The sequence below is a fragment of the Podarcis raffonei genome, chromosome 11 (assembly GCF_027172205.1).
Source record: "Podarcis raffonei isolate rPodRaf1 chromosome 11, rPodRaf1.pri, whole genome shotgun sequence".
In the NCBI taxonomy this organism is placed as follows: domain Eukaryota; kingdom Metazoa; phylum Chordata; class Lepidosauria; order Squamata; family Lacertidae; genus Podarcis; species Podarcis raffonei.
The window spans coordinates 17,856,666-17,876,058 of record NC_070612.1 but is presented as its reverse complement, the minus strand read 5'-3'; the positions used below and the strand labels follow the sequence as shown (position 1 = coordinate 17,876,058).

General features: G+C 42.2%; 1 protein-coding gene across 1 annotated transcript in view; it reads right to left on the bottom strand.

The window, feature by feature from the left end:
* Positions 1-1,332: 1,332 nt before the first annotated feature.
* Positions 1,333-19,393, bottom strand: part of WDR70 (WD repeat domain 70) — a 114,859-nt gene continuing 96,798 nt past the window's right edge. The window contains exons 14-18 of the mRNA XM_053407743.1: positions 12,612-12,712; positions 10,025-10,104; positions 8,564-8,680; positions 7,571-7,733; positions 1,333-2,147 (exon numbers count right to left, since the gene is read on the bottom strand). Of these exons, the coding sequence (XP_053263718.1) occupies positions 2,060-2,147; positions 7,571-7,733; positions 8,564-8,680; positions 10,025-10,104; positions 12,612-12,712 (549 nt within the window). The 3' untranslated portion in view covers positions 1,333-2,059. The remainder of the gene's footprint in view (positions 2,148-7,570; positions 7,734-8,563; positions 8,681-10,024; positions 10,105-12,611; positions 12,713-19,393) is intronic.

Here is a 19,393-nt window from a genome sequence, read left to right as displayed (position 1 = left end):
TGTGGGATTGGAACTATTTAAAATGGGGGGACAACTTGTTCTAAACAAATGAAAACTCAAAAAGCATCATGATTCCAACTTGTTCCATTTGGACAACAAACACAGAAAGATAATAGCTTACATGAAACATTGATCATGTATATTATGCTACTGTCTAAGGTATAGGGATGCAGGTGGCGCTGTGGGTTAAACCACAGAGCCTAGGACTTGCCGATCAGAAGGTCAGCGGTTCGAATCCCCGCGACGGGGTGAGCTCCCGTTGTTCGGTCCCTGCTCCTGCCCACCTAGCAGTTCGAAAGCACCCTTAAGTGCAAGTAGATAAATAGGTACCGCTTTATAGCGGGAAGGTAAACGGCGTTTCCGTGTGCTGCTCTGGTGCCGGTTCGCCAGAGCAGCTTCGTCACGCTGGCCACGTGACCCGGAAGTGTCTGCAGACAGCGCTGGCTCCCGGCCTCTAGAGTGAGATGAGTGCACAACCCTAGAGTCTCTCAAGACTGGCCCGTACGGGCAGGGGTACCTTTACCTTTACCTTATAAGGTATTAGCCAACTAGAAAACTACCCTTTCTATCTTCTGCTTTGTGTATTTAACCATGTGCCCTGTTGAAGGAGCTGGGTATGTTTAGCCTGGAAAAGAGGAGACTGAGAGGAGATATGATAGCCATCTTTAAATATCTCAAGGGCTATCACATGGAAGAGGGAACAAGCTTGTTTTTTGCTGCTCTGGAGGGTAGGACTAAAACCAATGGCTTCAATTTACAAGAAAGGAGATTCCGACTAAACATCGGGAAGAACTTTCTGACAGTAAGAGCTGCTCGGCAGTGGAACGGTCTCCTTACTTGGAGGTTTTTAAGCAGAGGTTGGCTGACCATCTGCCATTGATGCTTTAGCTGAGATTCCTGCATTGCAGGGGGTTCAACTAGATGACCCTTGGGGTCCCTTTCAAGTCTACAATTCTATTATACCCAAACTATGCTAGGGCACACTAATGCGCCATGCAAAGAACTGGAATGTATGTGCCTTGGATATATTGTTTTTAAAAAACCTAAAATTAAAAAGAATAATATTTTTTTTAAAAAAATTAAGCCAGCCTCTTGGATGTATCCACCATTCTTTGCCCCCCAGAAGTTGTAATGCCTTATGCCTTATGCAGCTTTCATATATTGCTGGAAGCACCATCTTGAGGGAGAAAATATGGACACACTGGAAATTCTGATAGCGGTTACAGCACTTTCAACATAAATAGGGCAATTGCTATCACACCTCAAAACTTAGTGTTATCAGTGTGTGTAACACACACACACACACAATCTGAGACAAAGCCATACACGAAATATAAGCAATGCAAAAAAGATGTTATTGCCTCCTGGTACAGAGTAATAATTAATAGGTCTGATACAATATATGCTGTACATAGAAAATGAAAATATACATTTCTATTGAAGAAATATTCAGTTCTGATATAGTTGATAATAAACACATTTGTCAATGATACAATATTCTGTACAATTCTTGATGCGCATTTTATATGAATTAAAATAAATAAAAGCGTATCTGTTATTGAAAACAAATATGGAGTGTAATCCTATACATATCTACTCAAAGGCAACCCCCATTAATCAAATTTTATCTCAGATAAGTGTGTATAAGATTGCAACTTAAATTGTTCTAGCTGATACTATAACTATGACAAGTACCTTGTAGTCTTTAGGCGATATATCACACAACCTAAAAAGTCACACGAGGGTAAGAAAAAAAGTATAGCATCCATATATTTTTTCAAGAGAGGGATTATCTAGTCTAGTATTTTTTTATATATAAAAAAACACCACATAGACTTTTAAAGAAATCATAGTTTAAAAATAAGCTTTTATTTATGAACTCAGCTCCCTTACAAAATGCAAATGTGCTAAACAAATCTATGTCACTTTACGGCAATTATAGTCTTTCACATTGGTGAAAATAGCCCTGTGCGCAAAAGCAATTTTGCTTGCAGGAATCTGCTCTTGCATAAGGAAAAAGAAACCAAATCCTTTGCGAGCCTCTTGCAATTTAAATTCTTCAAATTTTACGTTTTTTCCACTCTGGCTTGTCATCTGTTTCATCTTCGTCTGATTCTACTTCTGCAAAAACTGCTTTTGGCTGGGTCCTAAACAGATATTAAAGAAGAATGACGATTAAAAAGGAGCTCTGCAGAAGTTAACAACTTTGTGTTTACCCATGCAGGGCTTCAGAGGCCAAAACCAGTGCTTTGAATGGAGTCTGGAAATGAGCTGCAAACCAACAAAGATCTTTCAGTACTGCTGTGTGGTATGATGGGGAAATCTGCCCCATTTCAATTTTGCATCTCATTCAAGTTATTTAATTGCACTGTCGTCTCTGGTATTTTTCCAGTCTTCCAGGGTTTTCATTTTTGTGGGACAGCTCTTTAAAGTTTGTTCACTATCTCAGCCAGGGATGGGAAACTGGAGTGGCACTGGTACCACAGACTCATCTTCTGGAGGTGCCCCTCCTCACAATTCCCCTTCTTATTCAGAGTCCTTCACCCCCTGGCAAAGGGGAATCTAACTCTAGGGTCATGATACCGATTGGAGTCTTCCTGGAAATCTGGTGGTCTCAGACAGCCAGTTACATATACGACTGTACTGCTTGCTATACAGCTTCCAAGATATACCACACTTCCTCAGTCTAGTTCAGGGGTAGCCTGTGTGGTGTAGTGGTTAAGAGCGGTAGTCTCGTAATCTGGGGAACCAGGTTCGCGTCCCCGCTCCTCCACATGCAGCTGCTGGGTGACCTTGGGCCAGTCACACTTCTCTGAAGTCTCTCAGCCCCACTCACCTCACAGAGTGTTTGTTGTGGGGGAGGAAGGGAAAGGAGAATGTTAGCCGCTTTGAGACTCCTTCGGGTAGTGATAAAGCGGGATATCAAATCCAAACCCTTCTTCTTCTAGCTAACCTGATGCTCTCCAGATGAAGCTGGACTACAGTTCCTTTCATCCCTGCTGGTTATGATGTCAGGGACTGATGGGAGTTGAAACTCCAACATCTTCTGGAGAGCCTTGGATTCCCCATCCCTGGTCTAGTCTCTGCCCAGGGCAAGTTGCACTACTGGTTGCATGAGAAGTTTCTACTCCTCGCCTGCTGAATTCTGTTGACTTTCCAGTTGGAATGCAGTTAAGAGAAGAGAAGGAAATACACATTAAAGGTGCACATTAGAAACAGTGCACACGTCTCATGGCATTTGCTCATGAATTGCACTGCGTTTTGGCAGCTACCGGAAAACGAAAACAACTATTTTCATATGAACACATATTGTACCCAGCACACAAAGCTCAACGGATTGGAAGTTGGACCAAGACACCGCCAGCATATAAATAAATTTACACTAAGTCACCACTGGATGTTTGAAAACGACAACAACAACGAAAACATTACGTGCTCAGCAAACTATTTTTTAATACTTTGATTCCACAAACGTTTTCCATTTTAACCAGTGCTTAGTTAATTTTCACACTTAAAAATTGGTCAGGAATCTCCAAGCAGCGCAGAATGTTACTACAAAACTGCATCATTGCTGAACACACTCCAGCATGTAATTAATAAAAGGCAAGCTAGTGTTGTTTTGGCTTTTGTGCAATAGTATTTTTACAACATCAGAAGGACATAAAGTACTAAGTCGTTTCAGTTACCTTGGCAGTCTGTATGGACAATAAGAGCCCGAGACTGTGCTTTTCTCTCTGGTTAAGGACTGCTTTTGCCAAACAGATTTGATAAGGACCCCACTCTGAACTCACCACTTGCCGCTTTCGAACAACTAAGTATCTAAGTGCTGTTATTAAAAAGGAAAAAAAGCCCTGTAGCCAACTTGACATACTGAGCCCCAGTAATAAATGACCTTCACTCAGATTCAGCAAGGCCTGCTCAGGCATACAAGGAAGCTTCTGGGTGCAGAATATTCTGCAGGATGCAATCTGTGCAAACCACAAGACTGCTGCACAGAGGATAAATCTCAGAACTCTTAGGCAGGGCAGAGGATGTGCAATATTGCCAGATTATGTCCACTCATGACCTCTAAGAGCCAGCACAGAAAGCTTTGATCCATTTGGCTGGACCATAATCTGACTCGTCATACAGCAGCTTCTTCCTCCCCCTTGGGTTCTACACCAAGGGCATTGATGATCTACCACTGGTACCAACCCTGCTGCCACCTCCGCTCAAACAAAAAAGAAAAGGAGGGAGACAAACCAAAAAGAATGCAAAAATCTGTTCTCATGGTGCCAGATCAGGAGCAGTATTAGTGCAAGCTGCTTCTGCAACTCCGTAGGACTTGAGTGATTGCTCCTGAAAAAGGAACTTAGATTCCGAAACACATCGAGCTGCAATTCTTATTAGCCGACACTTCTAAGAATGAGTTGGTCCACACTGCCTACTTTTTGGCCTGCCATAGATGGAAAATGTGAGCAATGCTTCAGCAGGTTGTATCACACCTGAGTGAGAAAACGCACACATCTTCCTCTAGTATTTCAGAGGATGAAATCCAATCAGATGCTTTAGGGTAGTTTCAAAGCCATAGGCTATTGCCACTCACTTGGTTTAGCATTCATTCACAAAGAAGAAGAAAATGTGCTACAGGCAAGTGGTCTGGCCACGTGAAGAAAAGTTGCTTATGCTATTTGAGAGTTAATACGCAAGGGTAAACCACAACTTTCTTGGCGGTGAGCCTACAGGGGAGCCTTTGTCCATTAAAGCCATGGCTCAATAATTTGGCGCTACTGCTATGAATCAGGGGAAAGGGGACTTTCCCCCAGAATTCACACATAATTTCTAACAGAAACGACAAAAGTGTAACTATTAGTGCCCTGCCCAAACTTTAAGAAATAAGCAAAACACAAGGCAATTAAAAAGGTACGGATAAAAATTCCTTAAAATCTGATCATGCTTTCTCATTAAAGGTCAGTGCAAAAGTAATTGCAGGGATCTCTCAAACACATTTAACAGATTTGGAAGAAGCTGTGAGATGGCTCGCTGTTGCCCCACCTATTCTCCTCACTTTGTGCTAAACAATATCGTTTTTGACATGCGAGCATGAAAATTCCAAGTGTGGTTGGTTGCACCATAGATTAACATTAAGGTATTTTGATATTGGCTGTTTTATTTTTGATCTCATTACTAATGATCCCCAAAATGGAGTCGTCTTGCCACTGTAATTCACCAACTTGGTTCAGTTGTGGGAGGAACAGATCACAAGAGAATCAGTCCTACACCACTGCCTCACACCCCTTAATGTTTTGGCACCTGGGCTTAATTCAAAATCTTCACTGGGGGATTTCAAGACTTCTCCATTAGTAAGTGGGGCTTGGTGAATACCCATAACAGCTGAAAAAGTGCGTAAGAAAGACCATAAGAAACTTTGCTTATGCTTTTCCTTGCATGTAATTTGTATTGCATTTAATTTGTATAACCAGAGAGATTAGTTACTGTGGTTTGATTTTCTTTTTTCAAGAATTCTCCTAAAACAAGCTCTGCAATGCAGAAATCATGGTAGGTTTCTTTCGCAACAAGGCTGCACATCCTATCTGCTAGTGATTGTCCCAAAAGCAGCACACACACACACACCCCGCCCAATGTTGCTATCTGATGTGTGCATGAGCAGTGTGCTCAACTTGCCTCCTGTCCACTTCACACCAAGCTACACTCCTAACAAGAAATCGTAATGTGAGCCACCCACTGGGCACAGTGAGCCTTCTGAATTACTTCTGCGTTTTAAAACTTTCATGTTCATTACACTGCAGGTGTCAAGGATGAAATCTAATCATCGAGGAAGCTGTGACACCAAACACACACTAGGGATCTTTATTAATGCGATGGAATGAAATGGACGCACGGCTTTTCAGATAAGGGGACGTGCAAATTACGTTCTTAACGAGAAGAAAATTAAGGTATTGGTACATTTTATCTCCCCTGTAAGAAACAGTAGCTGCACCAGCAATGTCCTTAGAGGCAGCCTGTCCCTTGTAGCTAGGCAAGGCTGGAAGTGGGAGAGGCTTTTTCTCACACAGAGGATGGCAGATACAAGTCTTACTTGCAAAGTCCTGTCTGTTGGAGCAAGTGAGCAGTTCCCCACTACTGGAAACACAAAGTCTTACTAAGTCAATCAAATTGCCCTTCAGAGTCTTATTCATTAACTGTGCAATCCTATACATAGCAACTCAGTTTAGGAGGGTATATAACGAAAGCCTGAGTTATCTGCTAGCTTAGTTCTTGAGTGAGGGGATGTGTTATTTCTATTTAACAAAAAGTATGGACCGCCTCATCGTCTTAGTCCAAGTGCTTTACATAAATAGTAATTTTTTTATCAAAAATACCAATAGAATCCACACATTTTGAAATGAAGCAGGCACAATAAAACTATCAAAACATAGGCGGCGTACACACCGCACATTTAAAGCATATTTTCACCACCGCAAGATTTGGAGACCTGTAGTTTGTTAAGGGTGCACTCAAGGAGACTCAAGAGGAAATAGCTGCAGCACGAAGAAAAGTACAATTGGGCCTTATGAATAGCTTCCATTGCAATGGTTTTCATAAGTATCCTTTAGCTCTTTACATGAACAGTGTAAGGCTCAGCCCACAACTGTTATAAAGTTAACAGCTGCACCACACTATAGGTGGCGACGGTTGAATGAGTTCTTATCACCCAATCAGGGTCAAGCTGATTGGTCCGGGCCATACTGGCGCTGGCTTTTAAATATTGCAGCAGTGCCTTGGGATGAACCCATGAAAAAGGGACTTTAGTGATAAAGACTAAAGGGGCACCATGGTCTGAGGTGTTTATATGTAAATATTCATATATATTATTTATTTATACAGAACTAGCTATGCACCCGGCATCGTAGAAGGCTAAGAAAAGCAAATTCTTCTTGAAATCTAGCAAATTCAAAACCCATTGTTTTTACGAAGAGATTGCTGGACATGTCACAGAGGGGAGAAAAAATTTACAAGCAGCAAATTCGTTCAACTGGTCATTCATGCGTCTGTAAAAACCATGCAGTGCCTTGTGAGCATGGTGGGGCGTACGGTTCTGTGTGAAAAACACGAACATCCTAATTTCTGCAACGTCCCCGTATTTGCAAAAGTAATGGCAAGCTTATGCAAAAATTAAATAACATACGTAAAAGGTAAAGGAACCCCTGGACGGTTAAATCCAGTCAAAGGAGACTATGGGGTTGCGACGCTCATCTGGCTTTCAGGCCAAGGAAGCAGGCGTTTGTCCACAGACAACTTTCTGGGTGGGTTTTTAAAAAAAAACCCATTTTTTTAAAAAAGCTCTAATTCTATTTTACTCATGTAGCCTTCAAATGGGTTAGAAACTAGGTTTCCTTTAAAAAAAAAAGCTGACATCCTATCCGTTTTCTGCATTAGTGGCAACACTCCAAAAAAAGAGGCAGAGAATAGTGTTGTTAAACAGGTCTTCTGCTTATATTCAAGTTCACCAGGGCTTTAAGGCATATCTGTATATGGGTTTTACCTGCCGCCCTCCCCCCCCCCCCCGCACTTAAGAAAGTTTCCTTACTTAGAATATGCTGGAGCAACCCAGTACGGGCTTTCTTCCGCTTCCTTTGCGTGCCGTAAAATGGCCTCCCGGGGGTTGCTATCATCGGTTTTATCCAGTGCAATATTCTTGACTATGTATGAAGACAGAGTCCCGCCATGAGTTCCAACACGACCACCACGACCTAAAATAGGAGAGAATGAACAGATGTGCAATGTGGCAAGGGAAGAAAAAAAAGAGCAAACAGAAAAGATGAAGGAAAAACTACAGCCGTACCTTGGTTTCCGAACAGCTTAGTAGCCTAACGTTTTGGCTCCCGAATGCCGCAAACCCAAAAGTGACTGTTCCGGTTTGTGAACTATTTTTGGAAGCCAAATGTCTGACAGGGCTTCCGTGGCTTCCGATTGGCTGCAGGAGCTGCACTTTGGTTTCTGAATGTTTTGGAAGTCAAACGGACTTCCAGAACAGATTCCGTTCGACTTCCAAGGTACGACTGTAAGGTAAAGGTAAAGGGACCCCTGACCATTAGGTCCAGGCATGACCGACTCTTGGGTTGTGGCGCTCATCTTGCTTTATTGGCCAAGGGAGCCAGCGTTTGTCTGCAGACAGCTTCCGGGTCATGTGGCCAGCATGACTAAGCCGCTTCTGGCAAACCAGAGCAGTGCACGGAAACGCTGTTTACCTTCCCGCTGGAGCGGTACCTATTTATCTACTTGCACTTTGACGTGCTTTCGAACTGCTAGGTTGGCAGGAGCTGGGACCGAACAACGGGAGCTCACTCTGTCGTGGGGATTCGAACTGCCGAACTTCTGATCGGCAAGTCCTAGGCTCTATGGTTTAACTCACAGCGCCACCCGTGTCCCAGATGTACAACTGTACATCCACGCAAATGAGAAGTTTCATCAGCATCTACAAGCCTGTAACAGAGTTATAGGACTGGTTCAGTCTTCCGCAAAGAAACACACAAATGGCCTTAGCAATGTTTTGCTTCCAAATTGTAGAAATTCTGGTTACCTGGTCCTGCTACTGGAGGTTCAGGTTTGTGAGATTTCATGGGATCCAGTCTATCCTTTTCCAGCTGCTTTCTTGTACTCCGCTGGCGTGGTTCGCGAAACATCGGAAGTGCATGAGCTAAAATAATAATATTATTATTATTATTATTTTACTTAAGAGACAGTGAACTTAAAGTAGTTGGAAGGGGACTTATGGCCCTCCAGATGACCTTGAACAACTTTCACCAGCCTGAGCCAGCATAGTCAAAAGCCCAGGGATGATAGGAGCTGTAGTTTAGCAGCAAGAGGATAGGATGATAGGAGCCACAGATTCCTCACCTGTGCACGGACAATCATACATGGCTTGGTAACTGTATATACAAACTTGGCAGGTATGCTCAGGTGCAAGTGAAATGGTTAGTTAAAAGAAAATAAAGCCAGACATTACAGCAGCCCTGGTGTCTGTTTCTCCACATCTCCTCATAATTCAGGAGTGGGAACCTCAGGCCTGGAGACTCTCTTAAATCTGCCCTTTAAGACTCTCCCTAGCAATAGCCCCATCCCAGGCCATATCCCTTCTCCCCAGGCCCCTGCTTCTACCAGCCCTGCTCCATGCTGTCCTTGAGGGCTTTCGTCTGGATGGAATATGCCCTTGAACTCTGATAATTCCTCTTGCTTACATAGATAAAGGGATAGAAAGCTCTGGCGTTTGCGTTCAGGAATGCTCAGAATGGTTATGGATGGGCACAAATCTGATACACAAGTGTTGCCAATGCAGCCTAATTCAGCTTTTGTTAAGTTTATTACCCTTAATAAAAGTACATTCTGGCTTTGGTCGGCTTCAGAATCTTAGGAATAAACAGTTATTTCTTACATCTGCACGTTACGTGAAGCGTGAAAAGTCAAACTTTTGCTGGCAAGTGGCAAGCTACACAATTTTGCATAAAACATTTGAGGTTAACTATAAAAACCATTTCCATATGTGGAACGAAGGCTTCTTGAGGAATAATGAAGTAAAATGCCGCTCCTTGAAAAGTCAGCGCCTAATCCACACAGGTGAAAATGATGCATCTTAAGTAGCCGGAGGATGCAAAACTGAGATTCCCACTTACAATTTACTTTACTAGAGTGGCAATACACTTTCCCTGGTGGGGTTAAGTCCCATTTAGAGAAAGGGGCTCATAGCACAGCCGTCACCACTTCTCAGAAAGGCTGAAGAATGTCAGGCCAAGTTGCTGCTCTGCTCTGTTGTTTAGTCCTGTCGTTGGGACCAAATGAGCGGAGCCCCCTTTAAAAGCTAAAGAGCCAACATTTGGGTTTTGAGGAGGAGTGTGGCCAATTTAAGTCTTCCCTGACTCCTTCCTGCTGATTGGCAGGATTCTAGTTTTAAAGAAGGGCCTTGTAGTCCACTAGATCTGAGCCATAATGTACAGGGAGTTAAAAGGATGTATTTAAATAAACAGTTGCTTTAAGAGTTACTTACGTGTTATAATGTAATCCTGCGTGAGGGTCTCAGCCTGCCTTTCTTTTCTTTTTGTCTTTACAACACACAGTTTTGCTCCCCTAGAGAGGATTAAAAAAGAATAATAGTACAAGAACTTGCATGCAAAGAGTTGAAAAGAAGTGCTGGTGAAGTTCAAAAGCTGTTTTTAGAGGACAATCGTAATATACGTTTACTTGGAAGCAAGTCCCCACTGGGACTCACCCCTCCTAAATATGAGTGGCAAAATCTTTGTAACAAAATGATTTGTGCTTTGATCTTAAATCAGTATTTTGAGGTAATCTGTCTGCCAAGAACCCTCTTGAATCTCCTCCTTTAGGCTCACCCCACTGCAGGTGGAGAACGGCCAGGGTAAAGCATCTATCAACTCTCTGTTCCTTTTCATCTCTCCCTTCCTCCATGTAAATAAATGGATGTGCAGTCATCTTATTGTTAGTTGTAGTCTCTCTCTCTCTCTCTCTCTCTCTCTCTCTCTCTCTCTCTCTCTGTGTGTGTGTGTGTGATCTGGATCTGTGGCTGCTTGGATGTGCTCACCATCCCTGACCTTTGGCGATGCTGGCTGGGGCTGGTGGGAATAGTTGAACACCAGCAACACTGGAGGGCCGCAAGTGTCCTATCCCTAAAGGAAAGGTAAAGGGACCCCTGACCATTTGCTCCAGTCGTGACCGACTCTGGGGTTGCGACGCTCATCTCGCTTTATTGGCCAAGGGAGCCAGCGTACAGCTTCCGGGTTATGTGGCCAGCATGACTAAGCTGCTTCTTGCGAACCAGAGCAGCACACGGAAACGCCGTTTACCTTCCCGCCAGAGCGGTACCTATTTATCTACTTGCACTCTGATGTGCTTTCGAACTGCTAGGTTGGCAGGAGCAGGGACTGAGCAATGGGAGCTCACCCCATCGTGGGGATTCGAACCGCTGACCTTCTGATTGGCAAGTCCTAGGCTCTGTGGTTTAACCCACAACACCACCTGCGTCCCTTTTATCCCTAAAGTAGAACGATATATAATCCTCGTAAGAACAAAGGACGGCTGGGTGTCTGGCTTGCAGAGTCACATATGTGAGACAACGTTAGAGGCCATGAAGTTGGGTTATATTTGTATCTTCAGTCAGACTTATTGTAGAAGCAGGTTCCTTTTGACCCATAAAGTTCAGGTTATTAAAGGGGGCTGTCCGTTATGCTGGAGAAAACATTTTATTTATTTATTTTGCAGTCTGGGTTGCAAAGCAGCACCTGGGCAAATGAAAACGTATTTTTGTGGTTGCTAGAGGGGACAGGACTAAGGGATGTCAGTAAGGCTTTGCAGGCAGACCTTTCTGTCCAGGATCAGGGAGGATATTAAAAATTTACACTAAAAGGAGGAAAGAGTAGTAGGGGGGGAAGTCAGCCGAACCATCTATATTTCTTTCACTTTCACGTTTACTGCCTTTTTGATGCAAAGCGAATGAGAAGAGGCTGCCAAAACAGTGGGAAAGAACAGGAATTTGCCCATGTTTCCTCAATGTCTTCTTGAGTAAGAGCACAGCTGCATATGTAGATCACAAACATGCAAACTGGGAGCACTTGCTCCTTAGCCTGAATCCACTGAATAAGTTTATTTAGTTAAATATTAAGTAGACAAATTAAGGGTGTATCAAAATGCTTTGCACCCTCTTCCCATTCTTTTATAACTCATGGAAATCTATTTACGTAATTTATACCCTGCGCCTTCAACATTAATGCATGTTCCCATGGTGGCCAACCGAGTTGCAAGATACAAAACAAAAATACAATTTAAGAGTAATGATAAAAATAATTAAATAAAGCACACAAACTAATATGGCAAACTAAAACAGCAGCAGCCTATTTAGACAGGAAAATCAAAACAGCTCTTAAGATTTTTTTCCTTTTTCTTTTAAATGCTCACATTAGCAGCTCTTAAAAAGCTTTGGGAAAACAGGAATTTTTGTCTGGCGCCTAAATGATAGCAATGAGGTCTCCAGGAGGGCCTCCTTAGAGACAGCATCAGACTGTAAACATCCTGGTTTCGTATCATGGTTTGGAGTCCAAGATTAAACCACAGTTTCCAATTTCATAACGGAAAACTCTTGTTTAAAGTAACCAAGATACAAGCAGTGAAGCCAGCTTGAGACAGGAGGAGTGCATAGGGAATGCATGCACACGATGCTCATTCTCAGCTTAATAAACCATAGTTTATAAAGTTGGGATCGTTGAATTGGAGCAGGCACAATGTGCCAGCGATGCAACATTTCAGAAACGGGATTCCAGAAATTTAAAAAGAGGCAATACTAAGTTCCAATGGGAAACACGGCTAGTTTGAAAACACAAACTACCAAAAATGATTTGTAATTATCTTTTTGACCACGACTCCCAGCCATCTGGGACTCTTGGCTTTCCTTTATATGTAAAACTGAATAAATAAATATACAAAAAAGGAGAACAGGAAAACACAATCTACCATTCCCCGCTCCTCGCCTTTTAAGAAGAAACAGTGCATTCAAAAAAATCTCACATCTAAACAAGCATTTATACATTTTAAGAAATAAGGTTCAGATGCAATTAATTAAATACCTTTGACTCTTGAAGGGGTCATAGTATACTTTAGCCAATCCATTCCCTGTACCAACCATGATTTGATTCAGCTTAGGATGCCAGAGACAACGGACAACACTCTGAAAAGTAACATTAGCTCTTGGTTAGTAATTTTTTAGTTTTGAAACCCAGGGCAATACCTAGTTTTAGGGGGAGCTTCCCTTTTATTTTATCACATTTCACCTATCTTTATCTTCAAGTAATACTCAAGAGGTGCACGAGACCCTTAAGCCACAAAGACTCAGTCAATTACATGTGTAGAAACCAATGATCATTTACTTACTTACTTCTACACCATACTACAGTGGTACCTCGGGTTACATACACTTCAGGTTACATACGCTTCAGGTTACAGACTCCGCTAACCCAGAAATAGTGCTTCAGGTTAAGAACTTTGCTTCAGGGTGAGAACAGAAATTGTGCTTCGGCGGCGCAGCAGCAGCAGCAGCAGGAGTAGGAGGCCCCATTAGTTAAAGTGGTGCTTCAGGTTAAGAACAGTTTCAGGTTAAGTACGGACCTCCGGAACGAATTAAGTACTTAACCTGAGGTACCACTGTACATACTTCCACAGCAACTGCTGTTCAGGTGGCAAATAAAAGTCTAAAACACGCCCCCCTCCAAGGGATCCTTTTTTCCTCTGCAAGATAGGAAATTCCTAAACCAGCAGTAGTAAGCAAGCATACCATTTGGAAATACAATATGCACCACTAACCATGATCTTGTGCCAGATGGAAAGGAAAAGGGGGCTTCCAAATTTAGGGTAACACGTTAAATTGTAAAAGCCACATAACTTATTTAATAAGGGAGCATAAAATACAATTTTATTTTAACTGGGAAGCCTAAATTAAATTTAATACGAGCCTTTTAAGGCATTCTGTTATAGGATTCCCACTTTGTAGACCAAAGGGACTCTGTAGGCATATCATATTGCCAATTTCTAAACCATTTGGCCAACAATCCTACCTTTCCCCAATTTTGACCTCATTTCTAGTTTGTTTGAATGTTAAATATGGTTCATTTGCTTGCATGTACAGCAAAGTAAATTAATTTAGACATAATATATAACAATAAGGAAATAGACATGAAATGGATGAATTCCTAGATCCCAATGATTTGTTTACTCTTGTTTGTGTATGTTCGAGAAATTTGTTTTCTCTCTCTTGTATTTGTTAATTTGAAAATTCAATAAAAACATTTTTTTAAAATGGAAATAGTTCTCTGTTAATATTCTCCCAGAAACTATTTATGTGCACGATCAGATCAGCTAAAACATGCTGGTTAAAAAAAGGGGGGGGGACATTAGAGAACAGCTTTTGCTATCCTATCAAAGATTCTTCAAAATTTGGAGCAGTAAAGCCTAATCTGTGTTTGCAACTGGGCACTCATGCAAGAATCTGCTGGGAATGTTTGAAGTATAGGGATCTCGGTTTTAGATACGAGTTCTTATTCTTCCAGTCCCGTGCTGCTTTGCTTTAATGGCTTTGCTTTAATGATGTAATTATACGCAGTATGAAGATTTATTGCATGAACACTATTATTAATTACCTAAAAAGGTTCTACACATTTTGGCCAGCCCTGTTAGCAAACACCAATTATGTTGTTTCCTGACATTTGCCCCTTCCCCAAAAGGTAGGGATGACTCTTGCCTCTCAACTTGCACTGTTTCTTGGATCTGCAGTGTAAAATCAGAGACAATTCTATGGTTCCCTCCCTACCTTTGAGCTTGAGATGGTTGTGGTGACATTGTTTCTGGAATCATGTTGCACTTCTGAAGTTAGCGCACTTAGAGCACTTCAGAGGCACAGGAAGAACACCATACCAAGCCTCTCCTCCCTAGCTTCAAACCAGAAAAGGGACAAAACTATTCTCATAAGGCCTCATGCAACCTGAAGAAAGTTTCCAGCTTCTGTCTCCAGTTCCAAAATCAGGAAGAAGCTTGTTGTTTGCAGTTTTAACACTATGCTTCTGAGCATCTCTGAAGTGCACCACCAATAACTCCAGCCTTCCTCTCATCCATGAAGGGGGCAAGGATCATTCCCACAGTTGCACCACCCACTCTGATGTCTTCCACAATCCCTGCACCTCTCCATCTCCAAAGCGAGGAGGAAGCTTGGGCTGGTGGAACACTTTCCACTGCAAGCACAACAAGAGAAATTGTGGACCTCGTGAGCCTAAAACAGTTGCTTCTGCTTGCAACTCACTGAACAACACTTTTGTTCAATGTGTGGCTGTTTCTTTAGATGTGCACTGGGATTTCAGCTATGTAGAACTTCCTGCCTGAAAGTGTGGGATGCAAATATTCTAATAAGATAAAATGGAACATTAGGAAATGCAAAAAAGGAAAGTGTGCCTTTTCTCAATATGTACAGTGGTACCTCGGGTTAAGTACTTAATTTGTTCTGGAGGTCTGTTCTTAACCTGAAACTGTTCTTAACCTGAAGCACCACTTTAGCTAATGGGGCCTCCTGCTGCTGCCATGCCGCTGGAGCACGATTTCTGTTCTCATCCTGAAGCAAAGTTCTTAACCCGAGGTACTATTTCTGGGTTAGCGGAGTCTGTAACCTGAAGTGTATGTAACCTGAAGCGTATGTAACCCGAGGTACCACTGTACTGTAGTCTTGCAAATGGTCCCTTTCCTGGTTTGCCCATGATGATTAAGAATTGCTTTGAAGTGACCAGCCTTTTCTACCACTGCAAAGCCTCCCTTAACACCCTCTTCCAGATAAATACAGCTACCAGGCACAGGTTCAAGACAAGATCAGTGTTCCCGGACTTCATAAAAATTAAAAACACAGAACTAGGTGTCGTCAGTTCATTGATGTTATTCAACGTATTTTAGTGAGGCATCTTATGGTAACAGAATTAACAGGAACTGGTAGAAAGACCTCCCATTTGTGTTTGTTTACTGGACAGTTGGCCAATTGCCTGCTTTCGGTGGGATTGTATTCCCCCTGAAGGAGCAGGTTTGTAGTCTGGATGGGCACCAGGACCCATCTCTGTCACTAGAGGCCCAGATGTCCTCAGTGGCTAGGAGTGCCTTCAGTTGGTAAGACTGCTATGCTCATTTCTGGATGGCAATAGCCTGACCAGTCTTGTCCATGGACTGGTAACCTCCAGATTGGATTACTCCAATGTGCTGTAAGTGGGGCTGCCCTTGAGGCTGACCTGTAGTGAACTGACTGCTCACTGGGGCGAAATGTTGCCACTGTACTGCGCAATGGTTGAAAGAATTGCACTGGTTTCCAGTCAGGTCCCAGGGTAGGTTCAAAGTGCTGGTATTGTTGTACAAAGCCCTATATAGCTTGTGACGAGGATACCCAAAATATTCCTTAGTCCCTACAGACAAAACCGATCACTGTGTTCTACAGAAGACATCCTGGAGATCTCTGTTGTATTTTTGGTGCATACGAAAGATGTTCCTCTTTCAACTAAACTGGTAAAGTCTCCATCCCAACTGGATATTGTTTTGGATTAAAATTGATTTTATGTATGTGCTATTGTTTCCAAGTGTTTTTATGTGTTTTCTAGAAAAAGTTTAATGGATGCAATTGTTTTACATATCTACCTACCGACCTACCTACCTACCCATCCATCCATCTATCTTTTTTACATACATTATTATACTGTAAATCACTTCCTGATGTCTCACGTGAAGCGAGTCATAAATTTAAACAACAAATAAATTACAATCTTGAATCTGTACTCCATTTAAGCCCATAGCAGTGTGTTAGGAAGAGTGAAATGCTTTACTTCCTTTTTACTTGGGAGTTCTGTAATAATGCTGCAAATGAGGCAGCTGATGTTTGAATTTCAACTGCACCCAAGAGACAAATGAGCTGAGTCAGAATTGTAAGCACTGTAATTAAAAGCAAGTCACAGGATCCGAGGCACTTCTGCAATCAGATTTTCCTTCTTGTACAAAATCAACTGGAGGAAGATTTATAGTGTTTTGCATAAACCAGCGCAAAACATTTGGTTAACCCTCTGGCCCCACTTAGTTTGCAGCTCTGCGAATTTGGAACTCAGAAACAGTAAGTATTAGCTATACCTGAAGATGCAGTGTAAAATTCTATTGTCAGAATGCTATTACAGATTTCCTTAAAGCAGATTATTGCTGTCTTTTCCAGTGGTTTAAAAGCATTCTTTTACCATTTCCTCTCATAGTATATAAGACACTACTGTTGTCTTTCAAACATACAAGCATTGACTGTTTCCTAATATAGATCTAATACTATAAAATATTCTGGGGATTGTGAATGAGGACAATTCCAGCTCCTAAAAGGAGCAAAAGGGAGCTTCATTGCTGGGGATGAAGCACGACTCTCCAGACATCTCTCTCTGGCCCTCAGAACTCTCTCAGGCCACACTCTTCTCTGGCCTTGCTTTGTGTGTCTTTGCCTGGCTATAATGTGCCCTTTGGTAATGTTTTTTGCTCGTGTGGATGGAGGACAGGGAGAAATCTGTTAAGTGTGTGTCAAAACTAGCCTACTGCAATTAGCATGTGGCCCTCGAATGGTTGCCCAGAAGGAAATGCAGCCCTCCAGGTGAAAAGGGTTCTCCACCCCAATTTGCAGGAAGGAGGTACTAACTGCTGACAGAGTGTGTAGCTATTACAACAATGGCAGTTGCGTCAGTATCAATTCTGCTAACCCTTCATCTTGAAGCAGCCCAAGCCATAAGTGTTTCCCAGTTTAACTATCCGGTAACAACCCCAAACGCTTTGCTAGCTAGTTTCTGAATACTACCCAGCTGTTTAAGAGAAAGAAATATTGTACCTCTACTGTACCTGATCTAACCCGCTATGCAAGCAATATGCACATGCTTCTCTATGCAAAATGTATTGGATTTTTGTGATTCTCCTGCCATGTTTTAGAAAGTGAGTTGAGCAGGCATCATACGCTACCACAGAGCATAGATTCTGTGCTCATTGGTGTCTATTAGCTTGCTACCCAAGCCATAGTTGTGCTAGCTGGGGCTTATGGGGCCGTAGTCCAAAGTATTTGAAGGGCACCAGCTTGGAGAAAGCTGATCTAAGGGGCTGCATCTTCCCCATCTGGCAATATTCCCCTGGCACCCTTCAAAAAGCAACCCCAGAAGACCTTCTGGACATTACATGCAGGGAGCTGCAGCTGGAAGGGTAAAACCAATTGAAAATCTCCCATATGTATTGACTTTTGCAACTTCCTTCATGTATAGCCCAACAGCATTTTCATCCCATGTGAGCATCACCCATCAGTGGAAGTTATGTTATTTGAATGCTAAAGTGGCTCCGTGTTAAAATACCGAATAGTTTGGCCTTCACTGTATAAAAGGGTCTCAAGAGATGTGTTGCTCCCACAGAAGGATAAGCTTGTAAAACAAGCAAGATGATACCTTTTATTGGACTGACAAGCCTGTAAAATGCGGGGCATTTTTATGCTTCATCATTACATTCCCAAAGGGAATAGTTCTCTCTTTTACTGCCTTGTCTCAAGAAGGACTTTTGTAAGTTGACTCCTACTGGCAAGGCGGAACCTTTTGTAATCCAATTAACAGAGGCTTAGTTCTCACAGATGGGCAGAGGATTGTACCATTCCACATGTCTCAATGTTTCTCTCTTTTTGAATCCCTGAATGCAGAAAACTAGCAAGACAGGGGAAAGGCTTTCGCTAAGTCTTCCAGCTATCTTCACAGTTTCCAAAATGCAGAGATTTGAGGAGGGGGAGAGAAGAAAGTGGAGGTGCATGCTGATCACCAAAGTCCCACTTCCAATCTGAATTGGTACAGTCCATGCACAGGTCGATCTCTGCCCGCTTGTGAAAACTAGGTCAAAGTACCTACTGTAACTTGCCACTGGTTTTCCCCCCCAGGGGTATGCCTCCAGATATTCTTGGCCTCCAACACTGATCAACCCCAGCTAGCAAAGTCAACAGCCAGGATTATGGGAGTTAAAGAGTTAAAGAGCACTACTAACCCTTCATAGTTCTATATCAGGGGCAAGAATGCTTGTTAAACATCACCTAGCATTGCAGGAAAAAATGATTTTTAAGAATGAAGACTGACAGTTTTCATTAAATGAAAAAAACTTGCTTCAATAATTTTAAAGAGAAATTGGTTTAATAAAAGACGCTGTATCAGTTCACATTTAATACTGGGATATAGAATGGTACTACAAGAATGAGTCTTGTGCTCATTTTCTCTTTCCTTGTCTGCATAGCTGTCAACCTTGCCTTTTTTTTGCAGGAAATTCCCTTATTTCAGCACCGTTTCCTGCTGCTATCCCGGATTGTTAGATATCCCGTAGACTGTCCCTGGGACAGGTGAGGCTGCTGATCCCTTATTTTCAAGGCTGCTGATCCCCTATTTTCAAATCTGAAAGTTGACAGCTATGCTTGTTTGTCCAGCCCAGTATTGTTTAAGGCTGACATCTGGGAGAATCTGGTGGCAAACTCTACCCTAAAAAGAAAACATCACCCAGAGCTCAAGAGTCTAGACTACTTATGGTAAAAAAATATACAGTGAGAATTTGGAAGAGGATAATCTGTTAAATCTCTACAATGAGAAATAAGCTGAGAATTCACTGAATTTATAAACTTAACTAATAGTTGTAGTCATACATGCGGAACTTGTCAACTGCTTAAAGAAGTTGGATTAGCTGGCTTTGAAGTGATTTTTTTTTTAAAAAAATGTGTCCATTCACATTTGGCTGAAGTCTGTACTAAACACGTTGTTGTTTTTTATTTAAAAAAAAACCTACTGGTGATGTCATATGACAGCCACAC